Source organism: Dromiciops gliroides, chromosome 5, assembly GCF_019393635.1.
Source record: "Dromiciops gliroides isolate mDroGli1 chromosome 5, mDroGli1.pri, whole genome shotgun sequence".
NCBI classification, from domain to species: domain Eukaryota; kingdom Metazoa; phylum Chordata; class Mammalia; order Microbiotheria; family Microbiotheriidae; genus Dromiciops; species Dromiciops gliroides.
This window is the reverse complement of record NC_057865.1, coordinates 125,194,972-125,219,040: the sequence shown is the minus strand read 5'-3', so window position 1 is coordinate 125,219,040 and position 24,069 is coordinate 125,194,972. Positions and strand designations below refer to the sequence as shown.

The following is a 24,069-nucleotide window of genomic DNA, read 5'->3' as shown; positions in this document are numbered from 1 at the left end:
CATTTGCTTACAATTACAGCATAATCTCCCAATTTCCAATAAGGGGATGTTGTCCAAATCACTTGACTGAAGTGAATAGAGGAGATAATTTATAGCATTTCAGAAAGCCTATATATGCATATACATGTACATGTGTACACACATGTATATATACACATACACACACATACATCCACAGCTTTAATGGTAAAGGTAGTAGTATAGAAACCCTTAATTATTTATGATTACCACATTACTATACGTTCCAAAAAAGATCCATTTGGATGTGTCTACTTGGCATGGAGATGACTCTAAAGCCTCAAAGAATATGCTAATTATCTTCTGAGAGAGACAAATAAAGGATCTGGAGTTTGTTTTTTGTTTTTGGTTCTGTGTTCAAAAATGTAATATCATTACATAGGGTATTTGGTGATCCTATCCTGCAATCCTCCTCCTTAGGGTGGTCTACACCCATAATTTATGCTTCCATGGAGGCTAAGGCTGGCAGAGCTCATGGAGTTCTAAGCTGCAAGGGGTTAAAACCAATTGGGTATCCTTAGTAAGTCTAGAATTGAAATTATGCATCTCCAGGGAGCAAGGGGCCATCACATCACCTAAGACATGCAAACCAACCCAATTTGGAAACAGAGCTGGTCAAAGCTCCTGTGCTGATTACTGGGATCAGGTCCATCACGTAGCTCCTGCATTTCTAGCTTGAGTAAGAAAAGAGGATACAGTCTCACAAAATGAAAAACAATAATAAAAAGAATATTCATAGGAAATAGTTATTGTATTTGTGATTTCATTGGTGTGGGAAGTACCTGGTGAAGAACTTCCCCTGTTAATGGGGTTCTGTACCTATTCTGACACTCATAGTCTTAGTTGTCTAGAATAGTGAGAGGTAGCTCAAAGTTTACACAGTCAGTATGTGTCAGAGAGAGAAATACTTATAATGAGCATAAATTAAAAAGACCACTGTGAAACTAAATGCATTTTATACAACATCTGTTTCACATGACGGACAAGTAAACACATTCTACAAAGACCTTGGCAAGAACTTCCAAATAAAATTAACATATATCTTGATACTCAGTGATGTCAATGTGACATTAGGGAGAAGAAAGGACAGAAAAGATGTTGTTAAATATGGTTCAGGGATAAGAAATGAGAGTTGTACAATCAGAAACATCATATGCTCCTTATGTCATGAACACTTTCTCTAGGAAAAGAAACAGAAAGAACAGGATATGACAAACACCCAAGTCATTTTTGTTGTTGTCCAGTCATTTGTCATGTCCAATTCTTCATGATCTCATTTGGAGTTTTCCTTGGCATATATTGGAGTGCTTGGCCATTCCCTCTCCACCTCATTTTCCGGATGACAAAACTGAAGCAAACAGGGTTTAGTGACTTGTCCAGAGTCAGAGTTAGTAAGTGTCTGAGGCCAGATTTGAATTTAGGAAAATGAGTTTTCTTCTGACACCAAGTCCAATGCTCCATTCATTTGCTCCACCTAGCTATCCGCTGAAATCATATATATATATATATATATATATATATATATATATATATATATATATATATATATATGTACACACACACACAAATAAAATAAAATTTTTAATGGACAGGAAACAACTTACTACTGATTTTGGTGTCATTTAGTATTAGCTGTTCATCTGAAATCAAGTTAACAAAGGGTAAGAGCAAAAGTGAAAACCGATATTAATTTAGAATAATGGATAATAAAGAGAGGAATACTGTTCAGTGTCAACAGCTCTAGCTCTACCTTTTCAAACAAGCTGTTGATTCTGCAAAAGGGAGAGAGAAGGCAGGAGAGCAGAAGACTTAAACTGTAGTCCCAGATTCAGCCATGTGAACTTGGGCAAGTCAAAATCCCTCTGTACATCCATTTTCCTTAGTGCCCTGAGTTACTCGACCTGTAATATGGGGAGATCACGAAATCCATGCTTTGTCTACCTTATATAAATGTTGTGAAGATCAAATAATGCATATGAAGTACTTAGGAACCTCAAAAATGTTTTTCATCACCATCATATCCTCCTCCTAGAATAATTTTCCAATATTGCCCAGCTTTTGCTAATAGAATATATGGAGATTAGTATAGACCTGTCTATATAGCTATTTTTTTGGATACGTGGTTGAGGTAACAACACTTGTGCCTCTGTTAAGAGAAAACTCAAAATATAAGCGTAAATACCAACAACCATAACTTCATTTGTTTATTTTATTTTTATTTACTCACTTTTTAGGGGTTTTTTTGCAATAGGCTTTGAACTTTCAAGAATCTTCAACTGAGGCTATTTGACAACTATATGCAGTATCATATCTAATATTAAATTCCTGTGTTTTCTTTGTCTCAGCTTATTGTTCTAGTTATTAAGTCAAATTAAATGAGATAGTACTTATAAAGAATTTAGCACAGTGCCTAGTACACAATAAGCACTTAGTAAATGCTTATTCTATTTCATTAAATACTTTTTTGCTCAGTATATAAGCAATATTCTAGATGAATTATAGAATAAAAATAATCCCACTGCCATGATGAATATAACTGGCATGTATAAGAAATCTACAATGGAGACTGAATATGACTGTCATGTTTTTCTCTAGCTATATTTGGAAGTAAGAGAAAATAAGTTTTCCCAGAGTATGATGAACCCTAGAGCACCAGTCTTGATAAAATATCAACACTTGGTATAAATGTAATTTAGAAACTTAACTAAATACAGATGACTATTTTTTAAAAATCACAAAATTTAAATAATCCTGTATTCATATTTCAAGTTCAAGAACCTAAAAGAAAAATAAAATTGTATCATATTAAGGAAATGTACCATAAATAAGAGAAAAGAGCCTTAAAATCAATGAATATTAACCACAGATCATTAGTCACAGAACATTTTAAGAAAATCTGTTTTGCTTGAGTTACTGAATTTAGATCTAAATTTATATCTCAGCTTTTACAAATATGCAAGCTAATTACCTTAGAATTAATGCAGAATGACACCTTAATTAGTAATGCTTTTCCTGTCAATTAAGGTTCTCTTGCTTCTTTCAGCAATTCAAATAACACGTATTATTAGGATCTTGAGATTCCCTATGTCTCCTCCCTAACAATTACTATAGGATGTATTAAAATCAAGATCATGGATATAATATAAGGATAAATAATACCTTTTTCTAGGATATTTGCGTTTATTATCCTATCAATAATGAATAATAATTTATGTGTCATTGGTCACAATGTATAATTTTCTGGTGTTTGTTAATGTTACTTAATACAGCAAATTTATTTTGAAGAAATGTCTATTATAAGAATAATTTTAATTAAAACATAACTAATAATTTATTTTACCATGGTATCAATTTAACATGCAAGACATTAAATATGTAGAATACATAATAATTATAGAAAATATGGAAGAAATTGTAATATAATAATATACTATATATTAAATATCATTTGTTTATCAAGATAGTGTTTGTCCATTTGATATTGTTATGATATACAAGTTACATGTAAAATATATTCTATGACACAGATATATACAATTTAAACCAGGTTGTTAGAAATCTGGACATAAAGCCATATACAATCAAATTATATTAATATTTTATGCCCTATTAATTAATAATGAGAGGCATAGTGGTATAATGGAGAGATGAGGACTTGGATTCAAGTCCTGCTTCTCAACATACTGGCTTTGTGAATCTGAGCAAGCCACTAAACCTCTCACCACCCTCAGGCAACTTCCCAAGTCTATGAATGGTAGACAAAATGTCGATCTGCACCTTAAAGAAAGTTCCTGGTGGTGCCAATGGAATGAAAAAAAAAAAGGAGAGTTATCAACAGCTTACATTTAAATAGTAGTTGGCAGTTTGAAGTTACTTTTTTCACATCCTTCCTGTGACACAGGTAACACGGAAACATGATTATCTCTATTTTATAGATAAGGACATAAGGTCAAGTAGAATTAAGGAGAGCTGGGAAAGGCCTCCTGTAGAAGGTAGTGAAGGAAGCCAAGGAACACAGAAGGCTGGGATGAGGAGGGTCAACATTCTAATCATGGGAAACAACCAGTGAAATGCTTGGAGTTGGGGAGAAGGAATGTCTTATCTGCTTTTTTTCTTCAGAAACATTTTGTTACCTAGTAAATAAAGATTGCTTTGGTACATCAGTGTAATCTATTGTTTAGATATTCCCTCCAGTATTGCAGATCACGGTCCATCCCTACTCTCTCATCCTCATGCAATTTTTTGCCATGTCTTCCTGTCAGATTGCTGTAGGGAATCCTATATTCTCTTTAGTCTTTAATCAATTTTTCATTTATAAAGATACGGTGTGTCACAGAATGCTGTTTGTGAAAGCCTTCTCATATTTCTTTAACGGCATCCTCAATATGACGATTAGATAATTCTTATGAAAATATTATAGGGCTGAGAAAGAAGGCATAAGTGTAAGTAGTTACTAAGGTACTCTTGACTGTTTTTGATAATGATACAATCTTTTCCCTCCAGTAAGTCAGTATCCTTTCCTCTATCTGATATCTGGAAAACCAATTCTTTAGTGCTTTTGCAACTGAATTTTCTTTTCAAACATAAATTTATTTTCTCTGCTTTTACATGATCTAATCCAGCTGTCCTTTCCAATTTTATATGTGAAAGTGCCATTTCCACTTTTTCATATAGCATATCCCTACTATTCTACTGAAGCTGCTCTCTATTTCTTCATATACCACATACCATAACCCTGAGATTGAGTCCAAACATGGTACTTACTTCTACAAATACTGTTGGAATTTTCTCCTTTAAGTTCCTGTTAACCTTTCCATTTCATTTATAAATGTTTTGAAGATTACAACCAGTTTCCTGCTGCATTTTGAATTCACAGATGTTAAAGCATAATATGGAAATATTTTGGATGGTTATGATTTGACACAGAAAGAGCTAAGTTCAAGTCCTGTCTCTGGCACATATTGACTGTGTGATATTGGCAAATCACTTCACCACAGGTTAGGTGTGTAAGTTGCAATGAGGATTCCCCAGTGCTCTTTTACTGCAGACTGAATTAAAATGACCATGTGAATTTCCCAGATGAGACAAAAGATAGGAATAGAGGCTAAAGCTGTGATTTCAATGGTATAGGACACTCCCAAGTGAGGAAACTGCCTCTGTGAATCCAGGTTGGCACCTAGGTAGCTAAATTCAACTTGCATATTTTTTTAAAAAGCAAACTACTGGTCAGGAATGGCACAATCATCCTATCCTCATAAACATTGCCTAAAACAAGTTTTTAGGTCATGGAATTGTTCATCAGACCTAAACTTTGAGGTCCTCAGATTCATGGGAAATGAATAGGATCTTCTGAGCATATACTCCTCTGTTAAAGGATGCTCTCTTCTAGTTGAGCCTCACATCAAGATTTCTACAGGTGTTTGCTGTTCTTTGATATTTTATGAAGTTATGTTGCACATATATTTTTATTATCTAGGTCTAGAAATATTTTACAAATGAATGTGTATTCTAAGTTGCTGTTGTCCTTGACTGCCATATCTCTGCTCGGGAATAAGAGGAAGGGTATTTGTTGCCCAAAATGATATTTAGGCTCTTTTGACTTCCTCACCATGGCAACTTTCCATTGGTTAAACTTCTGTAGGAAAAGATAAAAATTGGAACCATTCTTTTCTATTGATATTATTGAATATCAGTGCAGATTGAGTTTGAAGGATCTAGTAGAGATTATCATAGAATTTCTTGGCCTGTCCATCCTTTGCAACAAATGTCACATAAGTGGCAATTATCTTCACTATCTGTGCCTGAGTGCGTATTTTGCCAAATTATTTGCCAAATCTAATGGCCTTTTGTCAGTCCTCATTGTCTTGAACTCTGCAGCATCTGACACTTTTTCCTCTTGGGCATTCCTTCTCTCTAAGTTTTTGTGGTGATACTCTCTCCAGGTTCTCCTCCTATCTGTGTAATGACTTCTTATCAATCTTCCCTGCTATTTCTTTAACTATGTCATGCTCATTGACTGTGGGTATCTTATAAGACTCTGTCTAGGCTTTCAACTTTTTTCTCTCCATTTTATCTCACTTAGTGATTGTTTCTATATAGATGGTTCCCAGATCCACTGGTGTTTGCCTTTTGTTCTCAAAGAGGATCATGACATCTGGTGATGTCATGATTTGCAGTGAATTGGATTTAAGTGAGGGAGGGCTGTGCAAGTCACCAACCTCACCCTCTCCTCCAGAGTCATCTAGGTTCAGCGGCAAGATACATATCATGGCACCTGGAGATGGCCCTGCATGTTTTAAGGCAATTGGGGGTTAAGTGACTTGCCCAGGGTCACACAGCTAGTAAGTGTCTGAGGTGAGATTTTAACTCAAGTGAAGACCAGGGCCACTGCTTTATCTACAGTGCCACCTAGATGCCCTTGCAGATCCCTATATTCAATCTCAGTCTATAGTTATGTATCATGAACTGCTTTTTGGGAACTGTGAACTGGATTTCTTGAAGGCATCTTGAATAGAGATTACTATCTTTTCTCTCTTCTTCCTTACTTCTCAATTATTTTTGGGAAGTACCACCATCTTTTAAGTCACCCAGGCAGACAATCTTGGGGTCATTATTGACTCTTCATTTTCACTCACCCCACATATCCAATAAATTGCCAAATCTTGCTGTTTCTACTTCACGACATATTTTATATATCTCCCATTCTCTCCACGTACACAACCACTACATTATATAGGCTCTTATCACTTCTGGTTGGTCTCTCTGCTTTGAATGATTCTCTCTACTCCTCCATTCAGCTGCCAAGGACATCTACTAAAAGCCCAGGTGTGACCATGTCAGTCTCTTCTCAATAAACTGCAGTGGCCCCATTACTCCAAAGATCAATCATGAAATTCTTTGTTTAGTTTTTCAAGCCCTTAATAATCTGAGTCCTTCCTATCTTTTTAGTCTTATGCTTTTGTTGTTGTTCAGTCATTTAAGTCGTGCCAAACTCTTCGTGACTCCATGAGAATGTGAAGTCCTTGAGTTCAGGCAATGTTTTTTCCTTTTCTTTATGTTCTCAGGGTTTAGCAAAGTTCTTGAATTCACTAAGCACTCAATAAATGTGTTTTGATTGATTCTTTTATGTTCTCCATGAGCTCAGCAAGGTAAGATAACCAAATATCCCATCAAATGTTATTTTTGTGTTTCTCTTCTCTACCACCTCTGATAATTGTTCTATTTGTCTTTATCGGGAAGACCCGTAATCTATCCTTTCATTTATCTGTAACATCTTTTTGTCTTCTGGTTTCATCAATAATTATAATGTCAATATTGGTGTTGTTTATTTCTTGAATATATTAACTTTCTTGACTGTTGGACTGTGCCATCTAGATGACTAGATGATGTATATTTTTGTTTTCCTTTTGTTTGGTTTGGGCTTTTTTGATTTCATTGGTATAGAGAACTCCCACAAAGGTAACTTCCTCTATCAAGCTATGCAAGTTATAGTCTTAGAGAATTTCCTGGGGATTCTGAGAGGTTATGTTAAATGATATAGCCAAGGTCATATAGCTGGTATATATCAGAGTCAAAACTTGAACTCAACTCTTCTTGATTCCAAGGATGGTTCTTTATCCACTCACACTACCATGGTTTTTCTCACTTCACTAATAAGTAAGTATCTTTAAAAAAAGAAGTTTAAGACATGATTCTTGGCACTCTTTCCCCCCCACCTTTTTCAGGCACTCTGCCATCATCGTCATCAGTGTGGAAATAGAAGAGGGAAATATAGGACAAAGGGCCATTTTATATCAAAATAATCCCTAAAAAGAATGCATTTTATTTTTCTGACACTGACATAAAATATGTGCTTTTTCATTATTTGCATATACTTGACTTTCTCTCTCTGATTTGAATAGCAACATATTATCCTTCAAGAGATAAATAATGTGGAGATGATTAGCAATTTTAACATGAGTGGAACCTTTCATCTCTCTTGCTCAGACCATCATCACTGATGTCAAATAGTATTAAATTGTGATGATGTTTCTTTTGCTAACTGGACACCCATCCAGTCTACTGAAACAAATTCATTTCACTCTCCACCCAAATAGCAATTAATGTGTAATGGCTTTCAGGCAATTCAAATACTATCTATATATGGAACTGTAACCTTGAGGCAAAAGACCATATCCTGCAACCAATATATTGAGCCTGCAGACTCCAGCTATGATATAGAAAGGATTAAAAGTACACATTGTGTATTACCATGTATAGAAATAATGAATCAATTAAACAGATTACTAGGTAGGCTAGAAGCTAAAACTACTTCAGAATTCCTTCAACTAGTTGTTTTGTATTTGTACTATCCCTTCTTTTCTCCCTTTTTGCCTATCCTTTTTACTCTCCAATCCTTTGGAATTTATCCTACCATCGTTCTTTTTTTGTATATACCAAGTATTTGAAGCTTCTGTTTTTGACTGATTGATCATGTCTAATTGTTTTCTTCTTCCAACAGGAAGAAGACATGAAAATTCCTAGTTAGAGTAGGAGGTAGACCTGGCATCAATGTCTTTTTCCTTTTTGAGCCCATTTTTTATTCCCAATTTCTTTTTTTTTTTTTTAAGTGAGGCAATTGGGGTTAAATGACTTGCCCAGGGTCACACAGCTAGTAAGCGTTAAGTGTCTGAGGCCGGATTTGAACTCAGGTACTCCTGAATCCAGGGCCCGTGCTTTATCCACTGCGCCACCTAGCCGCCCCTATTCCCAATTTCTAAACTGTAGTTCTTTACCAACTGTAGCTCGGCATTCTAATCTGAATTCTTGGCTGCTTTCTTTGTCCTTTGATCTACTTTTTTTGTCTAGTCTTTAGGTTCTGTCTTCCTACTTCCTGATTAATGTCATATGGTACCTGAGTATGTTTTATCTCTACACTACTCATCTGGCTCCAGATGCTTAACTATGGCTCTAACTATTCTTCTTTGTTTGGCCTACCCTCATTTCTAGACCTTGCCCCATCCTGATCATAACTCTGTGCCTTGTCTTTGTGATCTTCTACAATTCATAGGGCTGACTATGACATCTTTTCCTTTTGCTTACCCTACTTCAATATTATTTTCTGGAAGGATATATACATTACAAAGTAATTTATACCTTTTCATCCTGTGTAAAAGTTGTCCACATCTTTCCAATTAACCCTACACTGAGGTCAATTCACTTCATTGGGGTCCTTTTTCTAGATTTCTTTCCATGTGGTGAATGCCAATGCCATAAAGGGTTTGTCCACTGGTCACCCTCTACTTTTTTCTACATGTTATCCAGTTGACTAATCATAAACTTGAGAGAGAGAAAAAAATGAATACAAATTTATAACAGCAAACTTTTATTTTTTTTCTGGGACTTTGGGAAAGATAGTTGTATTTTTGTTTTTCATTTGCTAAATTAACAACCGACTTCTCCTCATGGATCCTTATCCTCAAGGTACTTACTGTTTTTACAATGAAAAAAATGTAATAAATAAATATAAAAGGATAAAGAATGCAAACAACATGTAAGATCATATTAAAGGAAAGGGAATAAGCTATTTACTAAGCAACTATGATGTTCCAGACACTGTGCTAATAAGCACTCTACAAATATTATCTCATTTGATAAAAAGTTAAGTTGTTCAACATATGAAAATTATTTTGATCAACTATGTTTTAAGTGCTGAACCAACAATAATTTGAACATAAAGTATTGATCAGGCATTATTTAGATATAACAAAACCTACAACTTCTTATTTGAGTAAGATAAATGAGCTACAATTAGCAAGTATATTAAATGGAGAAAAATTAATTATTTGTAAAACATTTTGTGTTTTGGAAGCAACTACAAATGATAATAGAGCTAGGATGAAAAGCACAGAAATAAATGGAAATGGTATTTTTTTTTCATTTGCTAAAGGCTAATCTCTAAGTCATCTCTTTAAAAACTATGATTATTTTGTAAATAAAAGCAAGTAAGCTGTTCAAACACAGATGATAGCTTTTATTTGTTCCCCCATGAAAGTAAAAAGAGAAAAATATAGCAGTAAGGAAAAAACAATCTACTCCCCCCACCCCGCCCCCACAGCCCTTGGCTTAATGGCTCACTCAAATAATTGAAAAAATAAGTAATGCATTGCTTTTTCTTTTTCTTTCTTTTTCTTTTTTTTAGTGAGGCAATTGGGGTTAAGTGACTTGCCCAAGGTCACACAACTAGTAAGTGTTAAGTGTCTGAGGCCGGATTTGAACTCAGGTACTCCTGACTCCAGAGCCGGTGCTCTGCCACCTAGCTGCCCCTGCTTTTTGAAGAAGTAAGGAATGACCAGAACAGGTATAAAGTCTTCCTTTTCTGCTTGCTTGTTTGTTTGTTTGTTTTTTAGCACTGTTTTCCACATAAAGGAAAATTAAGTAGCTAAAATGACAAACTTAGGATAATTAATATTATAGTTATTAAATTACTTATTTTACCATTATATTTAATAACCATTTACATTAAGACAATTTAAAGGTCATTTAGTCTAGTTTCTTTATTTTATGGCTGAGGAATTAAGGCCCAGATAGGTTAAATTACTCTCCTAAGGTCACAAAGTAAAAAAAGGTTTCAGAACCAGGTATCAAACCCATATCCTCTAACTCTAAGTTCCATTCTTTCCATTATGTTATTGTATAATTTACTGAAATCCTCATAAGAAAATACCAAAATGATTAATATATGTAAAATAGTTTGCAATATTTAAAGAACTACATAAATACAAACTATTAGTACTACTGTATCCACTATATTAGAGATTATTCACATTTCCTTAATTTCTATAGATTGTCAAGGTTTAAAAAGGAAAGTCAAGAAAATATATTAAAGATTTAGATAAAATATGATTATTAAAAAAGACAATAAACAGCCCAGCTTTCAACTTAATATTACAAGCATGAAGGGCATGGGAAGAGAAGGGGTATTGTTACACCGAGTTTCATTTCCTTTGAGTTGCTTTAATTCCATTTGCTTTTTTTTTTTAAAGGCTCAGACAACTCAGGAAAACTCCTATAGTACCTTCATTACCACAGTGCCTTCCTTTTTGTCTTCTCACAGTAAAAATCTAAAATAAGGAAGAGTATGGTGGAAAGAGAAAGGGTAGCAATATCGTGAGAAAATGATTCTGGTTTTTCTCCTCCACATCAATCATGCACATTGAACCACTGTCCTAAAAATAAATGCTAGAAGATAACATTAGGAAATGCTTTGACTTCTAATAGGCATTTAAATGACCATGGTTCTAGAGGTACCATAACACCCAAATCACTGCATGATTCAGAGCTTAAGAGATTTATTACAAAACATTATTTTTTAATTGAAATGGTCAAGGTGTTCCAGTTACTTGAAGTTTCTGGTTAAGTAGATAATCTATAAAGAGAAAGTCCTAGTTCAGACTTTAGAGGGATAGGGGTGGAAATCTAAAGTATATTAATAAATTTTTCTCCCCTTTGTGATGTATGATCATCATTATTAACCAATCAATCAACAAGCATTTATTAAGTATCTACTGTAGACCAGATACAATACTCTAGGAATAAAAAGGAAAAACTCAGACCATCATGCCTTTGTCCTTTAGGTACTCATAGAATACAAATAGAGTAATGGGATTAGGAAAGTGAGTTTTGGTCTGGGCAATCACAGGGCAGTAGATCATCATACCCTTTCCACAAGCAAAAGTATTATTAATTCGATTTTTCCCAGGTCAATAGCGAGAGGTAGAAAGTGGAGAGGTAAAGTGATTTGTAGGGTCCCTGTTCCTGATGGGGAGGTGGGAGCACTGACAAAGCAGATGGCTAGACTGAGTAGTCGACATCATCCTTGTAGATAGATAGAGGGAAGGGAAGTATCTTCTGGGGCCAACTTGACAATAATGGGTGGAGATGAGTTTTCACCCACTTAATCACCCAGCTCCCAATCAGGGACACTCAAGCCTCAAAAGCAAGACAAGCAATGTAGAAAGAAATCCATATGTAGCAGGCAAGCAACAGAAATCCAGGCAAAGGCAATCCTCTCATTGGAGGTTTTGGACAGTTATCTGACATGTGGTCACAAGCATGCTGGGATTCAGAAGCAGAAAATCGGGTCTTCCAGGGCACTGAGGTACTTGAGGCTTACTTGTCAGGGGTTCAGGTGGAAGGAAAGTTGTAAGGAGTCAAAAGACTCCAGTTCTATCTTATACCTACTTTTGGAGGACGAGTCACCACTTAATTTCTAAAACCATCAGTTTTCTCCTTGTAAAATTAAAAGCAATGTCTAAACCTCATCAAATAATTGCAGAACAAATTGCAAATGAAGGTGCTATTTCTCAAGACTTCTCAAAGAGAGGAAGATTCTAAAAGAATGGAAAAGATCAGGAATGATACTTTTTTCTGGAAAAAAAAGGCAATTAAAGATAAATTAGCAATCACTAATGTAGAAGCTTGCATTTTTAGTCTCTATCAAATATTTAGAAGAGTGTATGTATGTGTGTGTATATATGTATGCATGTACTCAATAAGGACACCCTTGCTGAAAAGTAAGCCGTGAATAGAGTAGTTTTCACAGCTTAATAGCGTGAATGATATCCTTAGGGTCACACATCCTTTATAAGTGTAAAGCCTAAAAGATCCTTCTGTGTTTATTGTTTATTGACTTTAATATAGCATTTGACTTGGCGGAGAAAAACATAGCCTTGAAAGTTCTCCTCAGACAAGGTGTCTCTTATGTGTACTTCAGATTTATATGAGACTCCATGCCAGATGTGACTAGAGAGCTTACTTTGTTCAACAATCTGGTGAATATTGATATTTAGTGAGGTGTCAAATAGGAATAAATATGTTCCCTGGGGTTGTTTGTCAGTGTCATGGAAAATGTCTTGTTTAAGTTTAAAATAAAGATAACATTTCCTATTGATAGTGATGGTCTGTAAATGCTCCTAGTTATAGGCAAGCATGTACTTACTAATTTCATCCAACCCTGGAATGTTACAAAGTTTCTTTAGCAAAATACTACTACTAACTACTACTAGTAGTAGTACTAGTTAGTACTGCTATACTACTACTGATAATAATAACAGCTAGCATTTTTATAGTGCTTTAAGTTTTACAATATAATATGTGCTTATACACATATACAGTATCATTTGATCCTCTCAAGAACCATGGGAGGTTAATAGATTATCCCTATTTTATAGATAAGGAAACTGAGGCTGAGAGAAGTTTAATGACTTGGCCACACACAGCTAGTAAATATCTGAGGGAGCATTTGAACTCTGGTCTTCTTGACCAAATATACCACAATATTCAAGATGCCTGTCAAACAAGGGCAATGGAAAAATGAAAGTTTAAACACACACACACACACACACACACATCTCAGGATATAAAAAGTATATGGATGGACAGCCTAGTAGCTCATCCATACCTGCATCCTTGATAAATGCTGCATTCAATCAATTGATATGCAGGTATTAATAATGCATCTGCTAAATTTCAAGTATTGTGCTTCATATTATATCAAGAAATAAGAGAGGTCAAAAGCTTCTAGGTTATTTAGAAACCTGAGGGCTATGCAGTAAGAATACTTTCATCAAGAAGAGAGTCAAGAAGGATGGGTAATGGTGAATACTGACACCATAAAAAGTGACATTGGCCATGATCTATCATCATCACCACCACTACCACCATTATTAATATTTAAACAGTTCCAACTATGTCCCAGGAACTATGCTGAGTTCTTTGATTCTCACAACAACCTAGGAAGATAGGTACTATTCTTACTCCCATTTTACAGATGAGAAAGACTAAGGTGAACAGAAGCTAAATGACTTATCCAGGGTCACATAGCTAATATATTTCTTGCTATCATTTCAAAGTCAACTTCTTGTCAGAACACTAGTTGGTTAGAGCAAAGATAAAAGTAAATATCAAACTAGGAGAAAGGATAAAAATGTGAAAATGACATTGTTTAACACAATTAAAGTTTCTGATTAAACAAACTGTTGACTATGAAAATGGGAAATGGTCAAAAGTAAAGGTGCTGACTCTGTCCACATCTTTTTCAGAAACATTTAAATGATGCAAACAAGTGTTCAAGATGAGGAGGCTCAAAGAGACAGAAGTCAGCTCTATGAACTGATCTTCCATCTTTTTGCCCAATAAAGAGGCATGGCACTGGCTTTGAACACCAACTCCTTGGGCAAAGCATTATGAAGGAAGATAACAAGATCATCTAGGTAGAACTTACAGAGACCTCAGAGGCTATCTAATCTAACCTTTACAAGGAAACAGAAGTCCATAGACATTAAGTGACTTGCCCAAGGTTATATAGGTACTAAGTTCCAAAAGCTGGATTTGAACCCACGTTATCTGCCTCTAGAGACAATGTTGTTTTCATTGCACCATGATTCTTTATGATGGAATTCTGAAAGCAATTAGAACCTTGCAAGACAGGTGAGAACATTTTGCAAGAACTTGGTGTGAAGTTTAGTTAAGCCAGACCATTCGCAGAGTATTTATAGGTGAAACCAGCACAACAGACATCTGAAATGGAGCAGAAGAGACATAATTTCCTTTAGTAATCTAATACTGACAAGGGGATAGCTAGGTGGTGCAAGGGAAAAACCACTGGGCCTGGAGTCAGGGAGAGCTGAGTTCAAATCCAGCCTTAAACACTTATTTATTAGTTCTGTAACACTGGGCAAGTCTCTTAACCCCAGTTTCCTCATTTATAAAATGAGCTGGAGCAGGAAATGGCAAACTACTCCAGAATCTTTGCCAAGAAAATCCAAAAGAGGTCATGAAGAGTTAGACACAACTAAAAATGACTAACCAATAACCACAAATCATTGACAACAGTAAAAGTACCAGGTTTGGACTTGCCTGCCCTAACATCCTATGTACTATTTCAGAAGGTCAAAGTATAGAAGTGTATTCTGACCCAAACTAATTAATATTAAAAAAAATCTTATGCTGGAGGCAAAACAAATTTTAAAGACATTCAGGGAACTGGTGTTAAACGAATACTTCGATGAAAGAATGTATTAATAAATCAAAGAAAGTGATCAATGAATATTTTTGAGCAAAGTTTCCATCATTGCTACAAACAGAGACAAAGGCAGCTAGAAAAGAAATTAGGGATAACTGACAAACTCATTGATATTAATGGCTATTATTGAACCTGTTGTGGGGGGGGGTGCTATAATTTTCAGAATCACTTAATTCAGGTACTATAAAAAATGGAAAAAGCTACATATAACTTTTTTTTTTTTTTAGTGAGGCAATTGGGGTTAAGTGACTTGCCCAGGGTCACACAGCTAGTAAGTGTTAAGTGTCTGAGGCCAGATTTGAACTCAGGTACTCCTGATTCCAGGGCCGGTGCTCTATCCACTGCGCCACCTAGCTGCCCCTACATATAACTTAACAATATTGTTTTCACTGTGAAATGCAATAAAAGGTCATTTTGAAATTTCCCCATTTGCTTTCTACATATAGCTGAATTTGGAATGAGATTTTTAAAAATCATAGATTCACAAATAACTATAAGGAAAATGTTAAATATATGCATCTGATTGTAGTGAGTGATGCCTTTTCTTATTACCAAATTTCTTTCTTGTTTTTTGGAACTCGGTCACACATACAGGAGAAGATTTCATACTAATACTCACCAAAATTGCTTTGTACAGCTTTTAATAGAAAACAATCTACATGTATGTTTATGACAAAGAATTTCTGACTTATATATATGACTACACACATACACATACAAACATGTAACGTCTTGTTATAAATATCTCATCAAATTGTTCTTTCCTTTTCCTTTCTTTTTAAGCATATATCAATAAGGATCTTTATTTGAGTTTTTTAAAATTTAATTTAAATTTTGGTTGAGTTTTCTTTGCTTTAAGATGTAAATGCCATTTAACTAATGCTCTGATAGTACTTTGGAGCTCTGAGACAATACTAATACTTAGCCACTAGGCTATGCTAAAGGATAGCACATTCAATGGAATCTACTTTGTGTCTCAAACACAGAAGCAAACAAGCATACACCAGAGAAAGCTATAAAATATTATGGAATAGGTTCATTTAATCACTTCCCACAGTTGATAGGGGATCATAGCATATATTGTGAAACCTGTGAAATTATTTTTTTCATATAAGGGTTAGATAGACAATTAGTTCTTATAGGCTATATTTATCACTACATTTATTTTACTTATATGAAACATCTATTTATATTTTCTTAATTATGTTAAAACAGATTTTAATTTTCTTATATCAAATACATTATTCTTTCAACAAATATTTGTATTGACTGCCTATAGGATACTTTCTTAAAAAATAACTTATTTGTCCCCTTCTTTGTATGTATTTTTGCACTGGCTATCCCTGCCTCTCCCTCCCAAACAACAAGGCTCTGCCCAGTTACCTCAGTTTCCCTTGTTTCTTTCAAGATTCACTTCAAATTTCATCTTCAGTGATGGCCTTTCCTAGTCTCCCCAACTGTTAGTGGTTTCTCTTCTGAGGTTACCTTCCACATGCTCTGTACCTTATACAGAGTATATGAATATTGTATATTATATATATACAATAGTTTTTCACAGGTTGTCTCTCCCATTAGAATTTACATTCCTTGAGGGGAAAAGTCCGGTTTTTTTGTTTTGTTTTGATTGTGGTTCTTTTTTTGTTTGTTTATTTGGTTGGTCTTTTTGCCTTTCTTTGGTATCCTCAGTACTCAGCAAAATGTCTGGCACATAGTAAGTTCCTAACAGATGCTTGTTGATTGACATGTTTTACATCAAATTAATTTTACTTTTTGCTTTAAAGGAGTTAAAAAAGTTGAAAGCAACATCTGACAACTGAACTTTGTCTTTTGTTATTGAAATGACACTTTCTCCACTAGGCTAAATTAATACCAGTGTTCAACATTCATATGTGGCCCTTGATATTTCAATGTGCTCTGCTTTCATTTATAATTGCTCTTCACAGATCTTAGAAGCATATTATGTTTATCTTCGTTGATAAAATGTATTAAGTATATCCTGTTATTAAGAAAAATAGCAGAATAAATAGTGTGAGTGTGTGTGTGTGTGTGTGTGTGTGTGTGTGTGTGTGTATGTATCTCCTTCCATCAGGAAGCTTACAGTCTAACTGGAGTAAGGCTATGTAGACCCTCATTTGTACATGAGGATAATAAAATCTATAAATGCTGAATTAGCAGTTGTGGGAATCACACAAAACAATGTAGATGAGTACTTAATAAATTTCAAAGTACTTTATAAATGCCAGCTATTATTGTCATAGGGACAAATGCATAAAAATATAAACAACGAGGTCTGAACAGCGATCAAATATTTACTGAGTTATAATACAAGGTAACATATGCTAAGTGTCAAAGGAGAATTACAAACCACAAAAGCTACAGAAAATCAAGGAAGGGAAATCACTGTGGAATGGGGTTATGAAGGGGAAAGAAAAAAAAGTCAGCCCAACATTGCATAACATTTCAAAGACTAGTCCTTAATAAGGCCTAGAACTAATGTTCTTAATTTGTATTCTGCTGTTTAACCCACTTAAAAACTCTGTAAGAAGGATTTCCTGTGTCTTAGATAAAAAATAATCTTTTTCCTTACAAGGTTTGTCTCTCTTTTCAATTATTCATAGTTATAAGTTAATTATTTATTACAGAATGAATTATTGATAGAACACAATTTGTACAGCCCAAAAGCAAAGTGCTATTAATCTACCATTCCTGTTACATTATTACACTTTAGTTTGTAATAACAGGATTTACAAGAACAAAGTTAGTTGCTGTTAATTCTTTTACTAAACTTAATTAAGCCCAGAAAAACCCAATTTTAAACACTTTTATATTAAATAGCTTCAGTTATACAATATTAAATCCTTATTGTTTCCCTCCCTTCTTCACTGAACTTTCCCTCTCTCCTACCTTATAGCTGATGTACTTCTTTCAAAATAGCATGAAAAGCCTATAATAACTTTATCTGATATCCTAGTCATGATGGTGAAATCTATTGTATTGCCTTTGTATTATTATATAATTATAAGATTCAGGATTTCAAAGAATTTTAGAGACAATTTAGCTCATTTTACAGATGAGGAAACTGAGATTAAGAGAGGTTAGGTGACTTCCACAAAACCACAGAGGAGTAAAATTATTAGATTTCATATGTGATCTCAAGTCCCATGACTTCTAAACCACTAATATTTCTGTTACATTAGATTTTAGAAGAAATGATTTTTAATTTAGATAAAGTGACCACTATGCTAATCCTGATTCAACTATCTAGGAAGAACATTTTCAATGAAATATTTTCATCTTTCTAAGTCTCTTCTTTAAGCTTTAATGATATTTTCAGACATTATTTTTGACTGATAGCTAGAATTCTTTTCGGGAATTTGAGGATGAATTTAGTTACTACCAATTCTTAAATATATAATTTAAAATGTTCTCTCTTTATATTGCTTCATAATTATCTAGTTAATGGACATAATAAAAGAAATCATTCTTTTTTTTTTTAAGTGAGGCAATTGGGGTTAAGTGACTTGCCCAGGGTCACACAGCTAGTAAGTGTTAAGTGTCTGAGGCCGGATTTGAACTCAGGTCCTCCTGACTCCAGGGCAGGTGCTCTATCCACTGCGCCACCTAGCTGCCCCAAAAGAAATCATTCTTAACACACATTGCCAAATCTCAAGGGATTTATTTCACTAGTATTCAGAGTATAGTACTCAGACACAGAAGACTGTAATGAAAAAAGAAAAAAAAAATCTGAATTGAGAATCAGGAGGAAACTTTGGTTATGTTCATACTGTCACTGAATAACCCATGAGATTTTCACAAGTCACTCAACCTAAACAGAATTTTAGGTCATCAGCATATTTAAATAGAACCTTATTGCTTAATGATCTGGTAGTAGAGCAAGGTCTCCTGAATATTATCATCGCCACCACCACAAGATAATAGATCACAACAACTCATGCTTATACAAAACTTAAAACAACTTTACCAATTCTAGTGATTAGGGATTCAAGGCTCAGGGACTTTTGCTGCAGTCGTGGAGTTAACAAACATCAGATCAGGATTTTCTGCCTCCATGACCGTTGTTTTTTCTACCATTACATTCTGCCTAGACAAATTTGGTAAGAACTCCTTTACCAGGGCACGTACACCACACAAAAAATAAAATAAAATAAAACTCAGGGGCAGCTAGGTGGCACAATGGATAAAGCACCGGCTCTGGATTTAGGAGGACCTGAATTCAAATCTGAATTCAGATACTTGACACTTACTAGCTGTGACCCTGGGCAAGGCATTTAACCCTTACTGCCCCACAAAAACAAACAAAAAAACAAACAAAAAACCAAGGACTTATACTGCCATAGGTATTATTAGATCAGAAATCATTATGATTTGGGGGCAGGGTCAGTTTCAGAGCTTCTAGCATTGCCCGCATTCTAATCTTACTACCTACTCTCTATCTAATGATTGGCAGTCTCAACTTGTTTGTATGTTATATCATTCTTCACTTTCATAGCTGATAGATAAAGGTATCTACGGTTCTTTCCACTTCCTCTTTTCTTACTTTTAACTTTTTGAAATCTGGCTTCAGACCTCATCATTTAACTAGGATTTCCATCTACAAAGTTATTAATCATTTCTTAACTGCCTAGTGTGTTGACTTTTTCTCAGTCTTCATCCTTCATGACCTCTATGCATCTGTTGATACTGTTGGCCACCTTCCCCTCCTGGATAACGTCTTCTTTCTGAATTTTGGTGACATTGTTATTTCAGTTCTTCTTCTACCTACCTGAATGCTCTCTCTTAGTTCCTTTGCTATGAATCATCACACATATCAGATATGCTAACTAAAGATGAGCTACAAACCTCTATCCTGGGCTCTTCTCTCAATCCTTTTCTTGATTTCAATAGCTCTCATCAGCTTAATTACCATCTCTATGAAGATGACTCCAAGACATATAGTAGATCTATACTGAAAGAACCCACCACTTCTTGAGGCAACTCCATCTACTTTTGGATAGCACAAAATGCCAGGAAGTTTTCTCTTAAATCAATTATAGATTCACCTCTTTGCAACTTTCACCCACCACTCATAGTAGTCCTGTCCTCAAGGACCACACAGAATAATCCTAACATCTCTTCTATGTGACAGCCTCTAGAAGAGCTGAAGACATCTATCAACATTCTCCAGTTTTCTCTAAAGTCTTCTCTACGGTAAACATTCTTGGTTCCTTCAGCCTCCATACGGCATGAACTCAAAGATTTTCAATCTCCAGGTGACATCCTCTCTGAATGATCCCAAACTTATCAATGTACTTCACCAAAAGTGGACTGAAAACTAAATTCAATACTCTAGATCTGTTTGGAACAGGACAAAGTACAGTGGTAACTATATCTCCCTAGTCCAGGACACTATGTTTTTCTTCTTAATGAAGGTTAAGACTAGCTGTTTAGGCTGCCTTATCATATTGTTGACTCATATTGAGCTTTCAGTCTACTAAAATGCTCATGGCTTTTTAAGTTAGAACCATAAATCAAAAATAATTTATTAAACAACTACTATATGTTAGGTACTGTGCTAAGCACTGAGGATGAAAGCACAAAGAATGAAACAATCACTGCTCACAAGTTTATATTATAATGGGGGAGATAATAAGATACATAAACAGATGTGTATGTACAAATATATATATATATAAAATATATACATAAATAAATATATACATACCATAAATAATGAAAACATACCAATTTACATAAAATAGTTAAAAGAAGGGTAGTTGGGGAGATAAATTATTAGTTGCTGGGGACAAGGAGAGAAGATTGAGCAAAACTTCACACAGAAACTTATACCTGATCTGGCAAGGAGGGAGTATACTCCAAGCTTGTGAGATGACATGTCAAGTGTAAGGAACAAAAAAGAAGGCCACAGAGGACAGAAAGGGGAGTAAGGGCCAATAAGATTGGAAAGCTATATTGGAATTTGGTCATACATATTAAGTATTAAAAGTTAAAGAGAGGCGGTTAGGAAGCCACTGAAGTCGGATAAGTAGTATGGTAACATGCCCAGCTCTGTACTTAAGGAAAATGACTTCAGTAGCACTGTGTAGGGTGACCTGGGGTATGGTGGGGAGACCATTTAGGGAGCTATTCCAATAATCCAGGCAAGAGTTCAAGAGAACCTAAAATAATATGGTAGCTGCATGTGTGGGAAAAATGGTTTGAGAGATAGTCTATGGGTAGAAATGCTAAGATTTGGCAATTTATTATATACTTAAGGTAAGAGAGAGTGAGGAGTTGAGGAAAATGTAAAGACGACAGACTTCAGAGACTGGAAGGGTAGTACTACATTCAGCAAAAGTTTGGAACACAAATTTAAATTACCTGATAGTTTGTTCTTTGGAGATACTAAATAAACAAGAAAAGATTAAATGATGTTCAGCATATTCTATTTAGGAAGATATGAACATCTTAAATCATTGTGGGATAATTTTCAAAGAACCATTAAAAAGTATCTTTGGAGACATTGAAATTAAATTTTATTTATGCATAAGACAAATAAAGAAGACAAATCTGGAGAACACTTCACCTCTTTATCTCTGTCCTGATAGAGCATGTCCTGCTATTGTCTTGATAGAGCATTACTTAAAGTGCCAATTATGTAACTTTTATTCATTGATTTGTGTTTCTATAAACTTATTTTCATAGTTATACACTGGAACATGAATAATTTGTTTTATCAATGTACTTGGTTTTGGAGTGTGGAGAGTATTAAATTCCAGGAATCTTCAAGAAAAATATTTTACTCAGATTCATATCTGAGAAAAAAAGAGCTGAGGCTCTTGGAAAACCCACTCCTATCTACAGAAGAAATTGGCTATTGCCTTTAAGTAAAAGAATGGTAGGAGAGAACATGTGTAGGAGAGAACACCTTGGTAATCAGACTTGCTCTGCCATATATTTCTATTATCAAACATAATCGACATTAAAAATAAATAACTATACAAAATGAATTTCCTCATTAAATATGGATGTTACCAACACTCACCCACTGTGCTTCATATGCGGTGGTTTATCCATTCTCACAGCCAATTTGATTTTCAGATCAGAATCCTGGCTATTTTTGGGAACCACCATTCTGTGTAATTCAGCTGTCTTTGAACTGTTGGACGTTGGATACAAAATCACCTGTAAAGAACAAGACAGAAAAGTTTTCAGTGTATTTAACAGAAATCCTACTTGATGGCACCAAGATCTCTCTTACATATTTTCCAGTTTAAAAAAATAGTCCAGAAGGTCCAAATGTGGCTAATGTACTATTTGATTTCCTTCTTTCACAGAAGATGAGGATTCAGATGCAGACTCATTTGTTTTCTGACAAATGCTCACTTTCATATCATCACATAACATATTTTCCTCTTATGTCACATCATAGTGAATTAAAAGCACGATGGGGCTCAGCTGAAATAACAGGTGAAAATGCCCCTGTGCCATGAAATGGACGCCTCGGATTTCAACACTGAACTCTGTAGGGAATAGGATTTTAGAAATTGTCTTCTTTGAAACTAAAGATATTTCCCTGTAAAAGGAAAACTAATCTCAGGCAGCATGAACCACACTCATTTTAATATTTTCATCATAAAATAGATGGAAATCAATTAGAGGTGGAAAAGACATGGTTAAAATGGATTTTCTGCTTGTATCATAGGCTCAACGAAGGACTGATTCTGAATAGATTTTTTAAAACTAGGTTTATGTAGTCATAGCTCCAATAAATCATTTTTAATCAATTTGTGGAAAGTTTTACATAATTTAGCATAATATAGCAACATGATGGAAAAATAACTGGTCAATATTTTACCCAAAATGCCTGTTTCATTGATTCATTTCACTTATTAGAAACAACAGGTCCTTCCTACCATTCCCCTACCCCACTCCTACTTTCTGACCAGTTATATCATTTAGACATAGTCCAGATTTAGTGATGGAATCCTTTAGAAAGAGTCTAAATATTTGGAATACTCTCCTTCCTCACATCTACCTTTTGTTTTCTAGGACACAGTTCTTAAATCACACCTTCTGTGAGAGGCTCTTTCTGGTCTGCTAGTCACTTTCCTCAGAGATTAACTTCCATCTACTCTGAATATACTGATTATTTACAAAGTTGTTTGCATTTCGTCTTCCCCATTAGAATGTGTGATTCTTCAGGGCAGAGACTATGTATTTGTCTTTCTACCTTAGCACTTATCCCAGAGCCTAACACATAGTAAACACTTAATAATTGCTTGATGACAATCGTTGACAGTCTATATTCTTGTATTAATGAAAATATAAAATGGATGCAGGTAGGGTTGTACAGCAGATGGGGAGGGAGAGGGGAAGACTGGAGTCAGGAAGACCCATATTTTAAATTCTTCCTCTTCCAAATGTTGACTTCAGTTGCAGTTAGACGCCCTAGTGGGTATTTTGCTCAGATATTTCCTAGTTGTGTGTTCCTGGGTGGGTCATTTAAACTATCAGCCTTAGTTTCCTCATATGTAAAATAGGGATCATAATAGGGCCTATTTCACAGGGTTGTTTTAAGGATCATATGAAATAACCTATATAAGAAAATACTTTGTATATGCTAATGTTTATAGCAGCTCTTTCTGTGGTGGCTAAAAATTGGAAATCAAAGGAATGCCCATCAATTTGGGAATGGCTAAACAATCTGTAGTATATAATTTTGATGAAATAGTATTGTGCTATAAGAAATGACAAGCCGGATGATTTCAGAAAGGCCTGGAAAGAACTTGTATGAAAAACCAGGAGAATGTTGTGTACAGTGACAACAACACTGTTCGATGAAGAACTGTGAATGACAATGATCCAAGACAATCCCAAAGGACTAATAATGAAGCATGTTATCCACCTCCAAAGAAAAAACTGATATCGATTGAATACAAACTAAAGCATGCTATTTTTCACTTTCTTTTTCTTTTTTTTTCTTTTAT

At 34.8% G+C, this 24,069-nt stretch overlaps 1 protein-coding gene across 13 annotated transcripts in view; it reads right to left on the bottom strand.

Annotated features, from left to right (window-relative positions):
- The window catches only part of CADPS2 (calcium dependent secretion activator 2), a 746,428-nt gene that overhangs the window by 300,869 nt on the left and 421,490 nt on the right, over window positions 1–24,069 (bottom strand). For all 13 annotated transcript variants that reach the window (XM_043965472.1, XM_043965471.1, XM_043965468.1 and 10 more), the window contains exon 8: window positions 22,125–22,264. In XM_043965472.1, coding sequence (XP_043821407.1) covers window positions 22,125–22,264 — 140 coding nt within the window. The remainder of the gene's footprint in view (window positions 1–22,124; window positions 22,265–24,069) is intronic.